At 51.0% G+C, this 16,065-nt stretch overlaps 9 protein-coding genes across 9 annotated transcripts in view; 5 read left to right on the top strand and 4 right to left on the bottom strand.

Annotated features, from left to right (window-relative positions):
- Positions 1-903: 903 nt before the first annotated feature.
- MYCFIDRAFT_32651 (uncharacterized protein) lies at positions 904-1,794 on the top strand (the record flags this gene model as incomplete). The annotated part of the gene is made up of 1 exon (XM_007928774.1): positions 904-1,794. The coding sequence occupies one exon, from the start codon at positions 904-906 to the stop codon at positions 1,792-1,794; it is 891 nt and encodes a 296-aa protein (XP_007926965.1).
- A 731-nt stretch (positions 1,795-2,525) lies between these two features.
- On the bottom strand, positions 2,526-3,431 carry MYCFIDRAFT_78719 (uncharacterized protein; the record flags this gene model as incomplete). The annotated part of the gene is made up of 1 exon (XM_007928969.1): positions 2,526-3,431. One exon carries the CDS (start codon positions 3,429-3,431, stop codon positions 2,526-2,528), a length of 906 nt encoding a protein of 301 aa, XP_007927160.1.
- A 727-nt stretch (positions 3,432-4,158) lies between these two features.
- MYCFIDRAFT_78720 (uncharacterized protein) lies at positions 4,159-5,388 on the bottom strand (the record flags this gene model as incomplete). The annotated part of the gene is made up of 1 exon (XM_007928970.1): positions 4,159-5,388. The coding sequence occupies one exon, from the start codon at positions 5,386-5,388 to the stop codon at positions 4,159-4,161; it is 1,230 nt and encodes a 409-aa protein (XP_007927161.1).
- A 26-nt stretch (positions 5,389-5,414) lies between these two features.
- On the top strand, positions 5,415-7,069 carry MYCFIDRAFT_175440 (uncharacterized protein; the record flags this gene model as incomplete). The annotated part of the gene is made up of 9 exons (XM_007929201.1): positions 5,415-5,752; positions 5,791-5,898; positions 5,931-5,967; positions 5,993-6,185; positions 6,220-6,258; positions 6,300-6,733; positions 6,756-6,896; positions 6,926-6,966; positions 7,033-7,069. 9 exons carry the CDS (start codon positions 5,415-5,417, stop codon positions 7,067-7,069), a joined length of 1,368 nt encoding a protein of 455 aa, XP_007927392.1.
- A 38-nt stretch (positions 7,070-7,107) lies between these two features.
- Positions 7,108-8,739, bottom strand: MYCFIDRAFT_175439 (uncharacterized protein; the record flags this gene model as incomplete). The annotated part of the gene is made up of 7 exons (XM_007929200.1): positions 7,108-7,127; positions 7,153-7,175; positions 7,203-7,241; positions 7,272-7,325; positions 7,378-8,526; positions 8,563-8,709; positions 8,735-8,739. The coding sequence occupies 7 exons, from the start codon at positions 8,737-8,739 to the stop codon at positions 7,108-7,110; spliced, it is 1,437 nt and encodes a 478-aa protein (XP_007927391.1).
- A 740-nt stretch (positions 8,740-9,479) lies between these two features.
- Positions 9,480-11,372, top strand: MYCFIDRAFT_78722 (uncharacterized protein; the record flags this gene model as incomplete). The annotated part of the gene is made up of 2 exons (XM_007928971.1): positions 9,480-9,513; positions 9,610-11,372. The coding sequence occupies 2 exons, from the start codon at positions 9,480-9,482 to the stop codon at positions 11,370-11,372; spliced, it is 1,797 nt and encodes a 598-aa protein (XP_007927162.1).
- Positions 11,373-11,966: 594 nt separating this feature from the next.
- On the bottom strand, positions 11,967-12,524 carry MYCFIDRAFT_101096 (uncharacterized protein; the record flags this gene model as incomplete). The annotated part of the gene is made up of 1 exon (XM_007929199.1): positions 11,967-12,524. A coding segment is annotated over one exon (558 nt), but the record flags the coding sequence as incomplete, so codon positions are not given.
- Positions 12,525-12,899: 375 nt separating this feature from the next.
- MYCFIDRAFT_211476 (uncharacterized protein) lies at positions 12,900-14,226 on the top strand. Its single transcript, XM_007929198.1, has one exon. It carries the CDS (start codon positions 13,151-13,153, stop codon positions 14,177-14,179), a length of 1,029 nt encoding a protein of 342 aa, XP_007927389.1. The 5' UTR covers positions 12,900-13,150; the 3' UTR covers positions 14,180-14,226.
- A 1,279-nt stretch (positions 14,227-15,505) lies between these two features.
- MYCFIDRAFT_211475 (uncharacterized protein) overlaps positions 15,506-16,065 on the top strand; it is a 1,075-nt gene continuing 515 nt past the window's right edge. The window contains exons 1-2 of the mRNA XM_007929197.1: positions 15,506-15,749; positions 15,808-16,065. The exon at positions 15,808-16,065 is cut by the window's right edge and continues 2 nt beyond it. Of these exons, the coding sequence (XP_007927388.1) occupies positions 15,523-15,749; positions 15,808-15,964 (384 nt within the window). The 5' untranslated portion in view covers positions 15,506-15,522 and the 3' untranslated portion in view covers positions 15,965-16,065. The remainder of the gene's footprint in view (positions 15,750-15,807) is intronic.

Below are 16,065 nucleotides of genomic sequence, written 5' to 3'. Positions count from 1 at the left end.
TCGAACCTAGCTTCTAGTGCCTTAATCTTTGCCTCTAGTTTACTAGTAGTATTCTTTGCCTCTGTAGCCTCGACTCGCGCCTATATCGCGGCTAGCTCGCTGTTTCTATCGTCTTCTTTAACCTCTAAACTAGCAGTATAGCTAGACTTGCCCTTATACTTATAATAAGCGTAGACTCGCTCGCCCTTAGTATTAAGTATACGACACTTAAAGTTATTAGAGCGTATATAGTAGTAGTATAGCGCTAGTGCAAGCTTGCTAGAGTCCGTTTCTATAATAATTCTAGTAGCCTTATATTTCCGCAGTCTATTTAATACCGCCTTCTTCTTATCTAGTATTGCTATCTAATTAAGCAGCTCTTACTATATCTACGCGCTATAATACTAGAAATCGTAGGTATTTATAGTCGTAGGGCGTCGAAGTCTAAAGCGAGTTAGTAGCGAGTCTATAGCGATACGCCTCGTAACTTATAATAAATATTCTCCTCCTCCTACTAGTAAGTACGCTACTAAAGCTAAAGCTAATGCTAAAGCTAATACTAATACTAATGCTAAAGCTAATACTGCTAAAGCTGCGCTAAGAATAAGATCGCGCGGAATACTAGTTATAGCGGCTACTACTATCGGTATCGCTATTAGTATCGGTATCGCTAGAAGAAGAATATTGCGAGGCAAGGCGCGGAAGTAGTATAGCGAGTCTAAGTAAGGTTTATCGCGACAATAGGCTCAAGTGAAGCCATTGAGCCTCTGGTATGTATGGAGCTCCGTCGGCGGGCCTCTGACGCCGACGCCGATGGCCGATCTGAGTCTTGGACTGGCAGCATGACATGACTTAGACATTCAAGCCGCCCTTACAACTTGACACTTTCATCCACACCCAGCCCTATTCAGCAATACCGCCAACATGTCTGAGCGAAAAGTGCTGTCCAAGTACTATCCCCCAGACTTCGATCCATCGAAGCTCGAGCGGCGGCGAGGTCCAAAGCAGACTGGACCGAAAGTCCAGACAGTCCGTCTCATGGCCCCATTCAGCATGAAGTGCACATCCTGCGGCGAGTTTATATACAAGGGCCGCAAGTTCAACGCTCGAAAAGAGACCACGGACGAGAAATACTACAACATCACAATTTTACGCTTCTATATCAAGTGTACGCGATGTTCTGCAGAAATCACCTTCAAAACTGATCCCAAGAACATGGACTATACTTGCGAACGAGGAGCGAAGCGAAATTTTGAAGTATGGCGAGAAGCGAAACTCGCCGAGGAAACCGAGGAAGAGCGGCTTGATCGCATTCAGAAGGAGGAAGACGAGCGCGATGCGATGAAAGATCTCGAGAAGAAAACGCTTGATGCAAAGACAGAGATGCAAATCGCAGACGCACTAGACGACATTCGGCATCGCAATGCAGCACGAGCGCGCGCTGAGAAAGATGGAGTCGGCATAGCGCCTGCGGCTCCAACAGTGGATGAAGAAAAAGAGAGGATAGAGCGGGAGCTAGAAGAGCAGGCACGCATGGCTTTTCAGAGCAGCACTGGCGAACGCGTGCGGCGACTGGGCGATGAGCTGGAAGATGACGACTCCATTTTGATGCCTCCGCCAGCGATACCGACTTTCCAACGCACGGCGAAAGCGAAGAAAGATCCGAAGGCTATCCTCGGAATCAAGAAGAAGACGACTGAGCCTGTCACTGCCCCAATTGCAGAGGCTTCCAAGCCTGCGGTCGCAACTCCTAGCTCTGCGCCTGCAGCAACCCCGGTGGTATCGCTGGGTCTTGGTGATTACGATTCTGATTGAAGACAGCACATCGTCGTGGGAAACGAGATGGAGTAGGTATTGCGAGATCAAGTAGACCATGAAATAGCTTACTGAACCCTCTTTCCAGATTTCGACATCCATTCTTGGACCATTTTTACCCGCCATCAGGCGCCACACCAAGAGCATGCAACCAAAACACATCACACTGACAGTCTGGGCCGCTACTGACGCTCTTGTCTGCATGCTGTCTTGAATGAAGCGCAGGATCGAAGTCCGGCCCATGATTAGGAGAGCGGAGCGCCACATGAGTGCGCACGCTCACAGCCAGCTGAGAGCACTGTTGGCGGCGCGATCACTTCCTTCTACTCGAGTCAGGTGAGGTTCGCGTGCTGGAAAAGGCGGATACACAGCCGGTCGAGCCAAGCCTCGCGCCTGTCCACGCTCTTACCTCTCATATGGGGTTCACCGGGACTGCGGCCCCAATAGCGACCGCCAGTCGCCGACAAGTTTGTTCGCGGATCCTCATCATGCATTGCTGTTGGAGGCGAGAAGACCAAGGTATTGCTGTGCTTGCCATTAACAAATGCTGTCTCTTGTGAGACGTCAAGCTCGACGCATCGTTTCTGCTGGCGTCGGTCGTTCTGTGGCAGGTCCTGTGAACACTCGATCACGGTAGGCATGCAGTAGTGCGATGTTTCTTTCATTACTCTTCGCAATATGTCTACTCTACCAGTACCCAAGCCTATGATACTGTCCTCCATCCTCTAAACCTACACCACAACAACAGGTTTCGCCACATTCGGGAATCCCGCAAGAGTCAATTTTAAATGTCCTTCCGCCAGAATCTCATCCTTACACGTCTCCAACTCCTCAACATCCCAATGCGCCCACAAAAACAATCCTTTGACCCAGCTCGCAGCCGGACTCGCCAACCACACCGCAAAAGACGCCGGCAGACTTACATCATCCAGAGTCAATTGCACACCAGACTTGTGAAACATTTCTGTCTCAATGACACCAGGATGGAACTGCACGACCCTCACATCGGGGTTCTCAGTTTGAAAAGCACTGACCACCTGAGCCTGAGCTGATTTTGAGGCCGCGTATGAAGATCCGCTGGGGAAGGGTGGAACGTGAGCTGCTCCGGTGTTGAGGGAGATGAAGGTTGGCTCGCCTTGGGACGACTTATGCTTCATGAACGATCTAAAAGTGTTGATCGTGCCTTTGACATTGATATCGAAAGAGCTCATGTATTCCTCCAAGTCCAGCTTGTCATCCGTGATCGCGCCAGGACTTGGAAGGTATCCCGCATTCGCGACGGTGATGTCAATAGGACCAACTTCTTTCTCAGTCGTTGCAAAAGCGTTGTCCAGAGCCTTGACGTCGAGGATGTCGGCTGTGAATGTCAGGATCTTGGTGCTTGGAGAGGATTTCTCTAGGTCTTTCTTCGCTTCCAGAAGAATGTTTTCGCGACGGCCGAGAATCGTGACGGATTTGGCGCCGGCTCTTACATAGGCTTGGGCTATGCCCTTTCCTACGCCCGAGCCTCCGCCTGTGATAACGACCACTTTACCAGCTGCGGAGTTGGCCGGATGGGCCGGATCAATTGCTGGATAGACACTGCGGTGGACGGTCTTGGTGTAGGATGGCCATTCAAAATTTGGGCTTGGTGCCATTTCGATGTTGCAGCACTTAGAGTGTTATGAATCTCTCTTGCTCGGGGCTGAATGGGATCAGGAGCTGACGGAGTGGTTCCAGCCACGATTTATACAGTCAGTCTACAAAGCGTCTTGTGTAAGACAGTCATCTGTGCCTGCTGGCCCTAAGATACTTTTGTAAGGTGGCAAATCGCAGAAATCCTGCCTCGACCAAGGAAACGGGAAGGGAGGCGCTGCTGTACTGTGGAAAGCGGCTTCCTGCACAGTACAGCATGCACAAGACGCTTTGTAAGCGCAACTGGTCCTATTCAAGCAGGAACTTACAAAGACCTAACCCTTATACAGGATTGACCTGCTTATAGGGCAATAATATTCAGAATCCTGCTGAGAAATCCATGGCCAGATTGCATTGAGGGCAGAAAGCTTGAAGCGGTGGTCGGAACAACTTTGTTCCATGTGCTCCATACGTCACGTCAGCGCATTGGGTCCCATTATCACCTCTGGGCAACTGAATAAACCCATGTCGCTATCGATGGGCCCGTAAAGGATCAACAACAAGCCGGAGACGAGAAAGGGGAAGCAGCATGGGACTGACAGAAAGAAAGTTGGATTTGAAATTTTGAAGAAAGCCGAGAATGATTGAGCCTTACCTTTTATGAATACAGACTTACCGAAATTGATGCACTATTCGACGACTAGCCGCCAAGCGATATCCTTACAGAACCAGAGATCAAAGAAGAGGGACTTACCGTCGCTCGGGGTGAAGCCAGTCTGTAGGACCGAGAGCCGAATTCTTGGTGATCATGGAGTCGCGTAAGTCTCGGAACTTATCAACAGCCTGCATGATACCAGTCTGTTCATCGTAGTCAGCGGTGGCACGCTTGCCAGGATCAGCTTGCAAGCACTTGACGATGAAGTCCTCGAGGCCTTCGATCTCATAATCGCGAGAAATGCGCAGCTCTGAAAGGTCTCTGTCGGCGGGGAACGGAAATCGAGACTTCGCTGCAATCATGTAGAGCAAAACTCCAAGGGTATAGATGTCCGTTGGAGGTGTCTTGGCGGCTCCGGCTCGGAAATACAGGTCGAAGTGGTCTTCATTGATGGGATTGTCGCCATAGATTGCCTGGATCTCTGGAGCGTTGTAAACCAACGTACCTGGCATGACTCGTACCCCGGGGTGATCTTCCACGATGCTCGTTCCGAAGTCGCCGACAACGAGATCTGGCATACCACCGACGTTTTCAGAGCTCCAACGAAGGAAGATGTTCTCGCCCTTTAGATCGCCATGTACGATGGTCTTGTGGTTTCCATCTCGGTAGTATTTGCCATTGCCAGCATATCGAAGGCCGTTATGAAGGAAAGCTATCGCTTCGAACGTCTGGACGACGATGTGCAGGAAGAATTGATGGGGAACCTCTGTCCGTCTGCGTACGCGCCAGAAGTCGATTTGTTCGGCGAGATTGCCACCGGCGCAGAATCTGGACCAGAGAACATGTTGACCTGGCTTATCGTCGCGGAGGGCTGTGAAAGAGAGGATTCGTGGATGAGGGTGGTCTTTGAGGCGAGAAACCTCGAAGACATGAACCTCGTTTGGCTTCTTCCACGGACCGAAGTCCCAAGCGCTGGTGTTGTGGCTATTAAGAGGTGTTTGATGGGTGACTTTCCGAGCGAAACATTGACCGGTGGTCTTGGACTTGACGATTGTTACTTGCCCATCGCCAGTAGGACCATGGTGATGGATTGTCTCGAGGACGTCGCTGGGGTCAAGAGTCAGTACATCCTGCTTAATTAGATGATCGTAAATGCTTGTTGGGGTGGGGCCGATGATGATCTTACCAGTGATTGTGGCAACGGCGGTGCTGAAGGTCGAGACGGTGTTGGAAGCCATCCTGCTAAGGACGGATCGGCTACCGCGAGTGCTGGAACCCAAGGCTGGGCCGTACTTGTTGGCTCTGCTAGTTTGCACGCGCGACATACTAGCAGAAGGGAGGTTGAAGGAAGATGTCCTACCAGAAGAAATCTTTGGGATGTCTGATTGTGGTGCCAGCACCTGGTCGTCGATCTGTGGGCTCTGCGTCGAAGAGTGTTCGGTTTCGGTTTGTGGCCTGGTCTACAGGTCACGGGAGTTGGAAGCAGAGATCGAAGATCGAAGACTGGCAGTGGAGCTGGCACTGGGGTGAATGGATGCGCGTGAAGAGGGAACTACCCACACGTCGATCACAGCTTTATATCAGCATGCTGCACTCGCACCAGCGACCAGCAACAAAGAAGCGCGTGAAAGACTCGTTCAAAGACACACGTTCACAATGCGATTGTCGGATTGAACATCGAAAACATATGTCCACAATGCGATTGTCGGGTTCAAAATCAAAGAAAGCTCGGAAGCCGACTCAGAATCTGCAGAAACACTTTGTCCAGAACAAGCACGTAGGCTGTCTCAGCGCCTTCGCCAAGTAGGACTAGATGTCCAAGCACCCAAGACTTCGTGAAGGTGTCGCTTGAGGCAATGGATTACAGTAAAAGCCTGAGATCAAAGATTTCTATAAGCCTGGAGGTGTGTTCCATCAATAGTGGTTGAGATCAAGCCCACCCAGGAGGAATTTCATTCTATAACTCGGCCGGCAGAAGCGGGCCCATTCTTCTCTTTTCAATTACAAAGATGCTCTCTCAAGCATTGTACGGGCCCTTTCAATGGTTCACGGTGGACTTTCTTTGTCTTCTCGGCACTCGAACTCTGCTGCGCGCTTCAAAACGAGCTTGAGGTGCTGCAAAGTGACGATGGCTTCCAACACCATCGCATTATAAGCTCAACCGGAGGTCGACCGGTTCGACATTCAAGCTCTTTGTGCAAGCAGGTCTTGTACTTCCTGGGACATTGAACCCCAGCACCCGTGAGCTTCATAGACGAACTAGATCCGATGTCCGACCACCCGCAAGAGTACAATCATCAATCGAGAGCTCTCTCGCTGTTCATTCCAGTCATGTTTGGTGTCGCTATCTTGCTCGCCTTCGTGGAGCTTTTTACGCACCGTCATCGTGGCCAATCCTTCTGCGCAGACCTGGAGGCAGCGGAAGGCCCTAGGGTTCCACTTCTCCGCCGCAACCGAAGACCACGCAACAAGAGTAGGAGACAAGCTCAATGGTGGCAGTTCTGGAAGAGGAATAAAACTGCTGACTCTGGAAATACTCCTTCGAACTCTTCCCAGCGACCTCTAAACTCAGTCATCTTAGCATACGGTGCCATTCACGGCATACATGGTCTTCAGACCGGTACCTATCAGAGAAGTCCCGGGTCTAATCCTCAGTTCCCGTACCAAATGGTGCCAAACAGAATCTTCGCAGATCACGGAAGAGACTCTCACTGTGTGGGAGTCATCAACGGTCAAGGACCGACCAGAAGTCCTGAATCTTCTACTCGACTGCTTGAATGGCGATGCTGATAGGCGACCTACTGCTGACGCTCTCCAGGAGCAAGTTTCGAACGTATGCTCCAATTGCCGGTCGCGTTGCAGCTCGATGGCCCCCACTGCCAACGTGAGACTTTGCAGACCCGGTGAGAGATCTATGCTTATTTCTTTCCTCTTCGCTCTAAAGTCATCAATGCTGTTTCATCAACCAGAATTCTGCTCTTCCGCGCCTCACACTTGCCCACTTGATCGCTACGACTGTGCTTTGGCAGACGTTATTTCCTCTTTCAGTCTTCCGCACGATACTCTGTAGAAGAGAGATTCGACCTCACCGACGCAACGCGCATCTCCGGAGCTGGAAGAGCTCCGACAATTCTGTCACTCTTTTTCGTGTAGTTGCTGACCTCGACATGAGTATGCACTCGAGATTGAATACACAAGAGCGACTCACCTCAGCTTGGAATCAATTCGATCGTCGCTAGTCATCGTCTTCGCTGGAGATTCGCTACAGATAAGTCAGTCACAGTATTAATGGTGTTTCTCGCAAAGACACTCACGCCTTCCTAATCGGCAGCCACTCAGTGGGATCCAGAGATCCATGTTTCGCGATAATCCTATCCCTAGCCTTCCGCAACTGGTGGATCTGAGGCAATATGCCCTTCTTGGGATCGAAAGATGCCTCAGCACGATGTCTCGGATCAACAGCCAGCATGCTCCGAATGAGCTCAACGAGACCAGGAGTGTTGTACTTTCGCGAGATCTCGAGGGTATCCGGATCCGTCCCAATCTGCATTGGCTTCTTCGCCTTCGCAGCAAACATGTAGGCAACGAGTCCGAAGCTGTACATATCTGCTGCGACGGAGCGACTGTTGACGGCCTGCAAGAAGATTGCGATGTTCTCGAAAGAGGGCTGACAGTCACCAATGATCGCTATGTCTTCTGGAGCATTGAAGCCAGGCGTTCCCGCGTTGACTCTAGCTTCCCTATCGTGAGCGAGCTTTGCGGTGCCGAAGTCTGCTAACACGAGATCTGGCATACCCCCTGTTGGGTTCTCTGGCCATCGGAGCAGGATGTTTTCGTCCTTGATGTCGCCATGAATCATTGGAGCATGGTCAGCGTCCTTGGTGTACTGGCCTCGACCGATATAGCGGAGGCCGCAATGAAGGTAGGCAAGCGCCTCAGCGACCTGGATGATGAAATGTAGTAAGAAGACCTCTGGCATGTGCTGGCGACGATGCATGATCCACTTGTTATACTGTTCGAATAGACTTCCTCCTGAACAATATTCCATGTAGATCAGCCAATGCGAGGAGTCCAGAGGGTCGGAAAGGTCGAAGCGCATATTGATGATTCTTGGATGTGGCCTGATGTAGGAGGAAAGCATCCGTGGCTCGTTGGATCTGCAGTGCATATTCCAGACGTTTGATCGGACACGCTTGAGGATGAACAAATTCTCGCTGATTTGACCTTCGACGAGGAAGATCTGGCCTTCAGACCCATTGCTGAACTGCTGAACTTGATGAAAGTCTTCGGTGGCATCGAAACCAATGTCCCAGTCTTGCAATGCCCGAAGCAGCGCCAGCTCAGTGGTTGTGCCAACTATACCACTGCCCGAAAGCCTTGAGACGATAGTCTGTATTGCATGCCAGACTCTCTGCGATAAAGTGATGCGCAGCTTATGCTTCGGCGAGTGGTCGCCTCGAGTACTCGAAGTCATTGCGATAGAGCTCTAGTGTCTTGACTATATCTCCAGGTTCTGCTGTTGGCAATATTGGACGAAATGCGAATAATGAAGCTGACCGTTGAGAGTTGGAAGACACAGAAGATAAAGATAAGATGCGACATCTTGCTGGAAGACCGTGCCGGCTGCAAGTGAATGGTTGCCGCGCCTGTGATGCAGGTTGCCGTGGTTACGGCATGAGTGAATAAGCCCTGCCGCTAGCTCGAGCAGACATGTGATTTTGATTATGCAGTATTTCATAGTAGTGCAAAGGTAGTGAAGCCGATTTGCAGCAGAGTTGTCCTGTGCGATCTAGCTCTCCGGTCTGTGCATGGCGGATCCTGCACGTGCCAGCCATGGACAAGAATGTCTCAAGGGTGACAAGTATCTCACCTCCAGCTCCATAGCAGAACAAATTTCCGCGTACATCGGACATCAGTTCTTACGTGCCATCTGCACATTTGCATTGAAGCTTCCGTCTCCTAGCTCAGCCTTGCGCCAAGGCGGCTCTTACTCCCCGGCTGTAGTGTTCTTTGTCAACGTACAATGTCCGCTTTGTCTCACCTTTGCTCATTGTATGCAATTGTGAAAGGCCCATTCACACTTCCTCTTCGTTCAACAAAGAATCCGAACAACATCTCTCATGTCGACGACGCTGTTCTCCAAGGGCAGGCTGATACATATACCATCTCCTCCATCGCTTCTACGATTCTGCTCGGTGTGCGTTCCTCCCCAGCCGTCCATCGACTGTTCGAATTTTGACATTCTACCCTCGCAGTAAACTAGCTGGTCTAGTCATCTCTGCCAGAGAAAGTCAAGCTTCAATCAATGTCGGTGTCCGAACAGTTGAAGAACGGTCAAACTCACCAAGCAGATCCTCACAGCTACCCACTTTTGATTATAGGCTTTATACCTCTCATCTTAGCTGCAGCAATCATCATGACTTGCGGCGAGTGCATGACTGGATCTCATGGTAAGCGTAGTGCGAGCAGGACTCCACTTATGCGCCATAGAAAGCCTACGAAAGCGAAATGGTGGCAGTTCTGGCGTAGAAACAACACAACGCCAGATCTTGAGAGAACTGCGGGCGCACCACCACCTTCTCTCCCCCAACCTGCAGCTGTCGTGTCGTATGGTACTTTGGCTGCTCAGCCGATTCCACCTCCACTGCCACCACAGCCGACAGTTGCTCCCGTCCACGTCGTTCAGACTCCTGAAGCTCCGATACGATCGCCAAGTCCCCCAAACCCAGCACTCAGCGATGTCATCTCAATCATTGACAGCTATGGCTCAGGCTCAATCCCGATCTTTGCTGCCTTTGATGGAACCCCTGTTGCGCCTCTTTCTGCATCCGAGGACTCAACACGACAAGCACCAATTCGACCTCCACGTCCAAGCTCTAGCCTCTATCCATCAATTCCGGATACGACCAGCTCAGCTTATTCCATGATTCCAGGCAATCCAGACAGCTTCGCCCACAAGTATGATCTGATCCGTACTTTGAAGCCCTCCACGGAAGGTTCGATTCATCTAGTCGCCTCCCGCGAGACTGGTGAGCGATATATCATCAAGCAATGCCACGACGTCCGAGATTCGCATGACTGGTGGCGTCCCGGGCCCGAAATCGACATTCTAAAGTATAAGATTCAGTACCGGCACCCAAACATCATCAGTGTCGTTGACACGATACCAGACGACACCCTTCCTTTACACCCCATGACGAACATGGTGACCGAATTCTGCGATGGAGGCGACCTTGGCGAACTGATCGAACACCTCTATCGGAGCAATCAGCGGACCCCCCGTCACCTCATCTTCCACTTCATCTCCAGCATGATCAATGCACTGGGTTTCATCCATCACGGTGACATTGCATACGACCACGAATCGGACACCACGACATCGATAAGTTTCCGGCAGGATCCGATTGTGCACCGCGACATCAAGCCAGGGAATATCTTCATGAAGTGGAAGCCGAACAGCAGTCTTCCTGATATCGTACTCGCTGATTTCGGCCACGCGGAGCTTGCTTCTAGGATCGAAGGCGTAGGTGGTACTGATGGCTTCAGAGCACCAGAAGCCGAGAATGCATTAACGGATCCCTCCATCGATCATAGGTCATTCGTCTGTACTTCCGCAGGCGACATCTACGCCTTTGGAATGTCGCTGTACATGCTAATCACCCACCACATGCCAGAGCGCTTTGACTGGGATACCATCGATGCCGAATTTGCTCGCTCTACGGTTACTGACTGTCCCGATGTCCTGGAAATACTCAAAGCTTGCCTCGCTTTCCGTCCGGCTGATAGGCCTCGAGCTAACCAGCTTTACGCAATGGCCAGCGTATATAAGCGCGCTTTTCAGGGCTGGTCGGAGGATGGTGGCAGATTAAATCCCAGCATCTGGCCAAATACTCACAACCAGCAGACTTCGAGCAGTGGCACGTCCAGCTACGCTTCGCCGCACTATGGCCCTGCAAGCAGCGTCTATAGCTCACCGCTCAGCAGCGTTGCTTCTGGTGAGAATCTCCATCAACTTCGACATGTCCATGGACGAGTTAACCTTACGGCGTATCGGTCTAACAACAGCAGCAGTCCATTCACGAGCCAAGCAGGCAGCTATCCAGCACCGATCATTATTGCTCCAGCTTCCACCGGTGCTGTCGTTCAAGGCAGCGCAGGTGTATTCTTAGACCTGCCGATAGCAGACGCTGACCAGCTTGGCAGTGCGTTCTCCTGGGATAGCACCGAGGCCGAGAGCGAAGATGGCGACAGCCCCCCTTCAGACGGCGCTGACGCATTGTCAGATGCCGTCTTTCATGTCACGGTGTAGCCTGGGACGTGAAAAACTGTATTCAGGTAAGTTGAGAATGATCCACCAACACCGCTAGATTGCGATTTCGGGTTGGCCTGCAAATCTCCTTGAGTATTCTCTCTATAGATTGGTGGCGGTCTGATTTCCTGTCAGCATATAAAATTGGTCAAATATCAAGTGTAAGGTGTTCATCCATGCAAAGATTTCATTCCGTCATTCTATGCTTTTCATGCCTTCGTCTCGTCATTCTCATCATATGTCGTTACCGTAAACACACAGCTGTGGTGCACCGACTAAGTCTAGGTCGCCAATGCGTCGCAGAAGTCTTGTCGCATTGTCTAGTCTTTCCGTGCTCTTCATCTTTGCTTCGAGCTGTCTTGCGTAAGAGTCGCTCACTGCTCCTGTGATTGCGACCTCACGTACTGCCCGCCAATCGCTGAAAGGTTCGAGCATCTCTTCTAAGTCTTCGTTCACTCGTATACTCTCGCGCTGTCGCACGATATCGCTCTTGACTTGGTCCAAGAAAGCATTTCCGTTCGAGACGCGAATGGCCACTTTTGTCAGACATTGTCGCTCAGGACTACCATTGCTTTCATTCTCCTCCACAGGTTGCAAAGCATTGACAAGACGTTGTACTTGCTTGCGTATGCCGTGAGTTAGGCCTTTCCCAGACACGTTGTACTTAATCATGCCCGTATAGCTGTCGACATGATCAACATTCACAATGACTCTTCGTATGAGAGACATGTACTTTCCAGACAGGAGCTCTAGAAATGGCAAATGTCGCGTCGGGGCCATCCCGGTGTCCAGCAACCAATTGAACCGAAAGGTCGTGCCATTGTATGTCGTGAATAGCAGGAACGTATTGCCGCCATACAAGAGCTCTGCGCATTCATCATGGAGCTGCCGGCAGACCATGAGAAGGCTGATGTTTCCCCTTCGCCACATCACTGTCTTTGGGCCGGCCTGCAATGGACTGCTCTTGGGCACGATCATTCCTCTAGCCTCTCTCTTCCTGACGGCACTGAAGTTACGAGCATGGTTGGCAAGCGGATTCGTACTCGACTTCTCGATCGTTCTAGGTAGCAAATAACCGAGTATCTGCTGTCTCAGCTCCAGCGGCAGATCGAGGAGAGGGAATTTGGACTTCTGCGGCGAGCGACTGCGCTGCTCGAGCTCTTGAAACGATTCATGGCGAAAGAGCGGTGATCGGTTGTAGATAGTCTTCGATATCGTCGTAGGCGCAAAATGTGGCTGTATGTAGTAGTCTCTACAATTGCAGTGACCTGGGTCCATACCAGAAATGTCGCGTGAGGTCGACAATGGACACCGTGCACGGAATGGAGTCGGCGGTGGTGCCATCGGCAGCGGAGGTGCCAGCCACTCTCTGTGTTGACGCTGTGATTACATTTACCTCCCGACTCACCGACTCCACCTCCACCTCCTTCTCCTTCTCCTTCTCCTTCTCCTTCTCCTTCTCCTTCTCCTTCTCCTCCCACACAACAACATGCACACAACGACAATGATTGCCCATCGCGGGCCAGCGTCAATGCTACAGAGTGTCACCCACGGCTCCCACTTCCATTCAATTCATAGCCCCAAGGACGGGGTGTTCGTCTCTTGAGCGAGTATCTACTGCCAGACGACACGAGAAGTGTAGTCTGCTCTCTTTTCAGCCAGAACCCACTCGAGAACACTGTCTGCAGAAGCCAGTCCCCGAGAGAAGCCTAAAAACACAAAAGTCTACCGAGAACCCAAAAATCACCCCAACAGCCTATTGTCAATCAACCGCAACCATGCTGGACACGCTACCCACCGAGATAATCACCCACGTTTTCCTATCAGCTCCGGACATTGCATCAGCCCTTGCACTTTCCGCGACCTGTCGTCGATGCTACAGCGCATACCATTCCTCGAGAAAGCTGGTCATTCTGCAGGAGGCCGCCGATGCTGAATTCGGACCCATCGACGACATCATTCAGCTACTCACCTGGAATGCCTCCCAACCTGCACACATACGCCGCAGCGTACCCATGTCAGAAGCTCTGCTTCGCCAGGTCGTCAAAGTAGGAAGAGTCGCTCAGCGATACGAGGAGATCTATCCGTTCAAGAAGTGGAAGACGGAATGGGCATATCGACGAAGCCTGACGAATGACGAGCGATTCATCCTGAGACGCGCAATATACCGTCTCTGGCTCTTCGACAAGGCTTTCCACAACACATCGCATGTCCGCACTTGTCGCGGCATACCAGATATTGTGCGCGAGCGTGCGGCATTGTTGCATAATTGGAACACCTCCGAGCTGGCGCAGATTCTGGACATCCATCAAGTCCTTCGCGACATTGTTGCGAACAATGTCTGCCCATCGAATGGCAAGGTACGACAGAAGTTTCAGAAGCGATATTCCGAGAGCAAAGGTCCTTTGCTTTTCAACATCCACCTCAACTACCCTCCGGCATGCGCGCCAGACAGCTATTATCACAACTCGCCATCTGCGCCGTCTAGGTATCAATCCCGCCTCGCGCCATCTCGCTGGCACGAACCTGGAGCAGAAGGATGGGGAGATGACATCAACCATTACTACGTTGTTGAAGATATGATGAAGCTGGATCCCGAGCAGCTCTTGTACCTGCGTGACAACTGTCCACTCAAATCTCAGGTCGAGATGCACGTACGCGGACTGGGGGATTGGTTCGTGAATAACGGCGAGACGTTCTCAGAAACGCTGGGCTTTGTAATCAGGCAAAGAGGTGGAGACGTGGAAGAGCTCAAAGCAGCAGTGGAAGATTGCGACGTCGGTATAGCAGTAGTGATGGACAACTAATCCACATGGATCATATAAGGATTATGAAAAGCCACATCTCCAGCCTCAGGATTCGCAACCAACTACCTCCTCTTCCCGCCATGAACCCCGGCCTCGATCTCCCTCGTCAATTCCCTCATCATGACTCCACTACCCGTCCCTCGCTCAAGAACCCAGCAATAGGCTGATTGCGTCCGCCGCCCGAGCGGTGAATTAAACTCAATACAGACATCACATGCTTCTCCCATTGGATAAATTTAACAGCAGTCGCAGGGCTCGAAGGCTCTTCCGCAGGGTATAGTAATACCGCCGAAACTTTGAAAGAGGCTGTGCAGTATACAGTGCTGATCTCTCGATCTCTACGCCAGCCTAACAGACACGTTTATACTTGGCCCTGTCGCTCCGCCCGAATCCGGCTCGAATCAACCCGTGCAAGGCAACAGAGCGTTCGAGATCACCAACATACTGGTGCCTCTAATAGTAGCGCATGTCTACTTTAAGGACGTCTATTCCAGTGTAAGTTTTCATTGCCACTCACATCGAGGCTGAGGAGTTCCTTTCCCGGATATGAGTAAAAATACAGTATATAGTGCTTACGATCGAGCAACTACCGTAAGTACATATACATACAGCCTGGTCTCTACGCAAGACTACCATCATGCGGTCTACAACACTCACCTTCGCTGCGACTATCACTCTCGCATCAACCGCTTCGGCAGCGGTGTCTGAAGTTCAATGCTCTTGCGGAGATCTTGAGGTTTGCATAAAGGCTGGAGCTGCGGGATGTCTGATCTTTGGTGGAAGTGCAAGCTGTATGGATGTGAGTGCAGATTGTTCCGAGCCGTGCCATTCCTTGGGAGATGGCCATGCCGACCAGAAGCGTTTGCTGCCAAAGAGATGCTAGCTAAGCACTATACTGTGATAGCAAGCAAGAACAGGGTTGAGTTCGGAACTCCATCTGGGTAGAGGTTTGGGTTAGGCTCGTGGGTGGAGTTGGTGACGGTCCGGGTTCTACAACTACCTCTATCAAGAGCCGAGTCAGACAAAAAATCTACGATTCGAGTTGTAGAGTCCGCCGCCCCAGTGTCAAGTGATGGATTATGATGAAATACAGGCATACTCCGCTTCTCCCATTGGATATTCAAAATAACAGCTACAGGGCTCGGAGGCCACTCTACAGGGTATAGTAATGCCGCCGAAACCTTGATGAAAGGTATAGGACGAATCAACTATTTTAAGGACGTCTATCCCAGTGTGAGTTTCATGACCCAAGTATTGTCTGCTAGGATGTGAGTATAGATATATAGTGCTTACAACCGCTGAAGTTCATTAAACATTCTATTCATACAACCTGCGCAAACACTATGCGGTCTACTATACTTATCGCCTTCGCTGCGATCATCGCTCTCGCATCATGCGCTCCAACGACGGACTCCTTATCTGGAAACCAATGCACTTGTGTCCAAGTGATGTTTTGCAAGACCAAGAAAGCTTTTGGATGTGTAGTCGTTGGTGAAAGGGCAGGATGTGTTATGGCAGCTTTCGAGTGCATAAAGACGTGCGGACATGACTGGGCCTATACGAGTCAAGAGTGAGTTAGCGAACTTGCGAATTTTGTCGAACCCAGTTCCTGATATGAGATATAATAGCCCACGCGAAAAACGATGTATTTGCTCGAAAGGCGAGGCTAGCAAATGGGCATCCTGCCCTTCTGGCAATGATGTCCCTGTTATTGCCGGCACGGTTGGCATCATTAACGATTCCATCGATCCTCCCCCCAACAACGGCGGCGGCACCGGTTATTAGCTTGGGGTTATGGTTGGTGAAGGTCCGGGTTCATACGAGGTCGAAAAATTTCGACAGCACCCGAATACTCTTGCTGAGGGTATTTTAAGTCGGGGAAAGGC

The sequence above is a fragment of the Pseudocercospora fijiensis genome, assembly GCF_000340215.1.
Source record: "Pseudocercospora fijiensis CIRAD86 unplaced genomic scaffold MYCFIscaffold_5, whole genome shotgun sequence".
Taxonomy (NCBI): Eukaryota; Fungi; Ascomycota; class Dothideomycetes; order Mycosphaerellales; family Mycosphaerellaceae; genus Pseudocercospora; species Pseudocercospora fijiensis.
The sequence above is the reverse complement of the archived record's forward strand: the minus strand, read 5'-3'. Positions and strand labels throughout refer to the sequence as shown.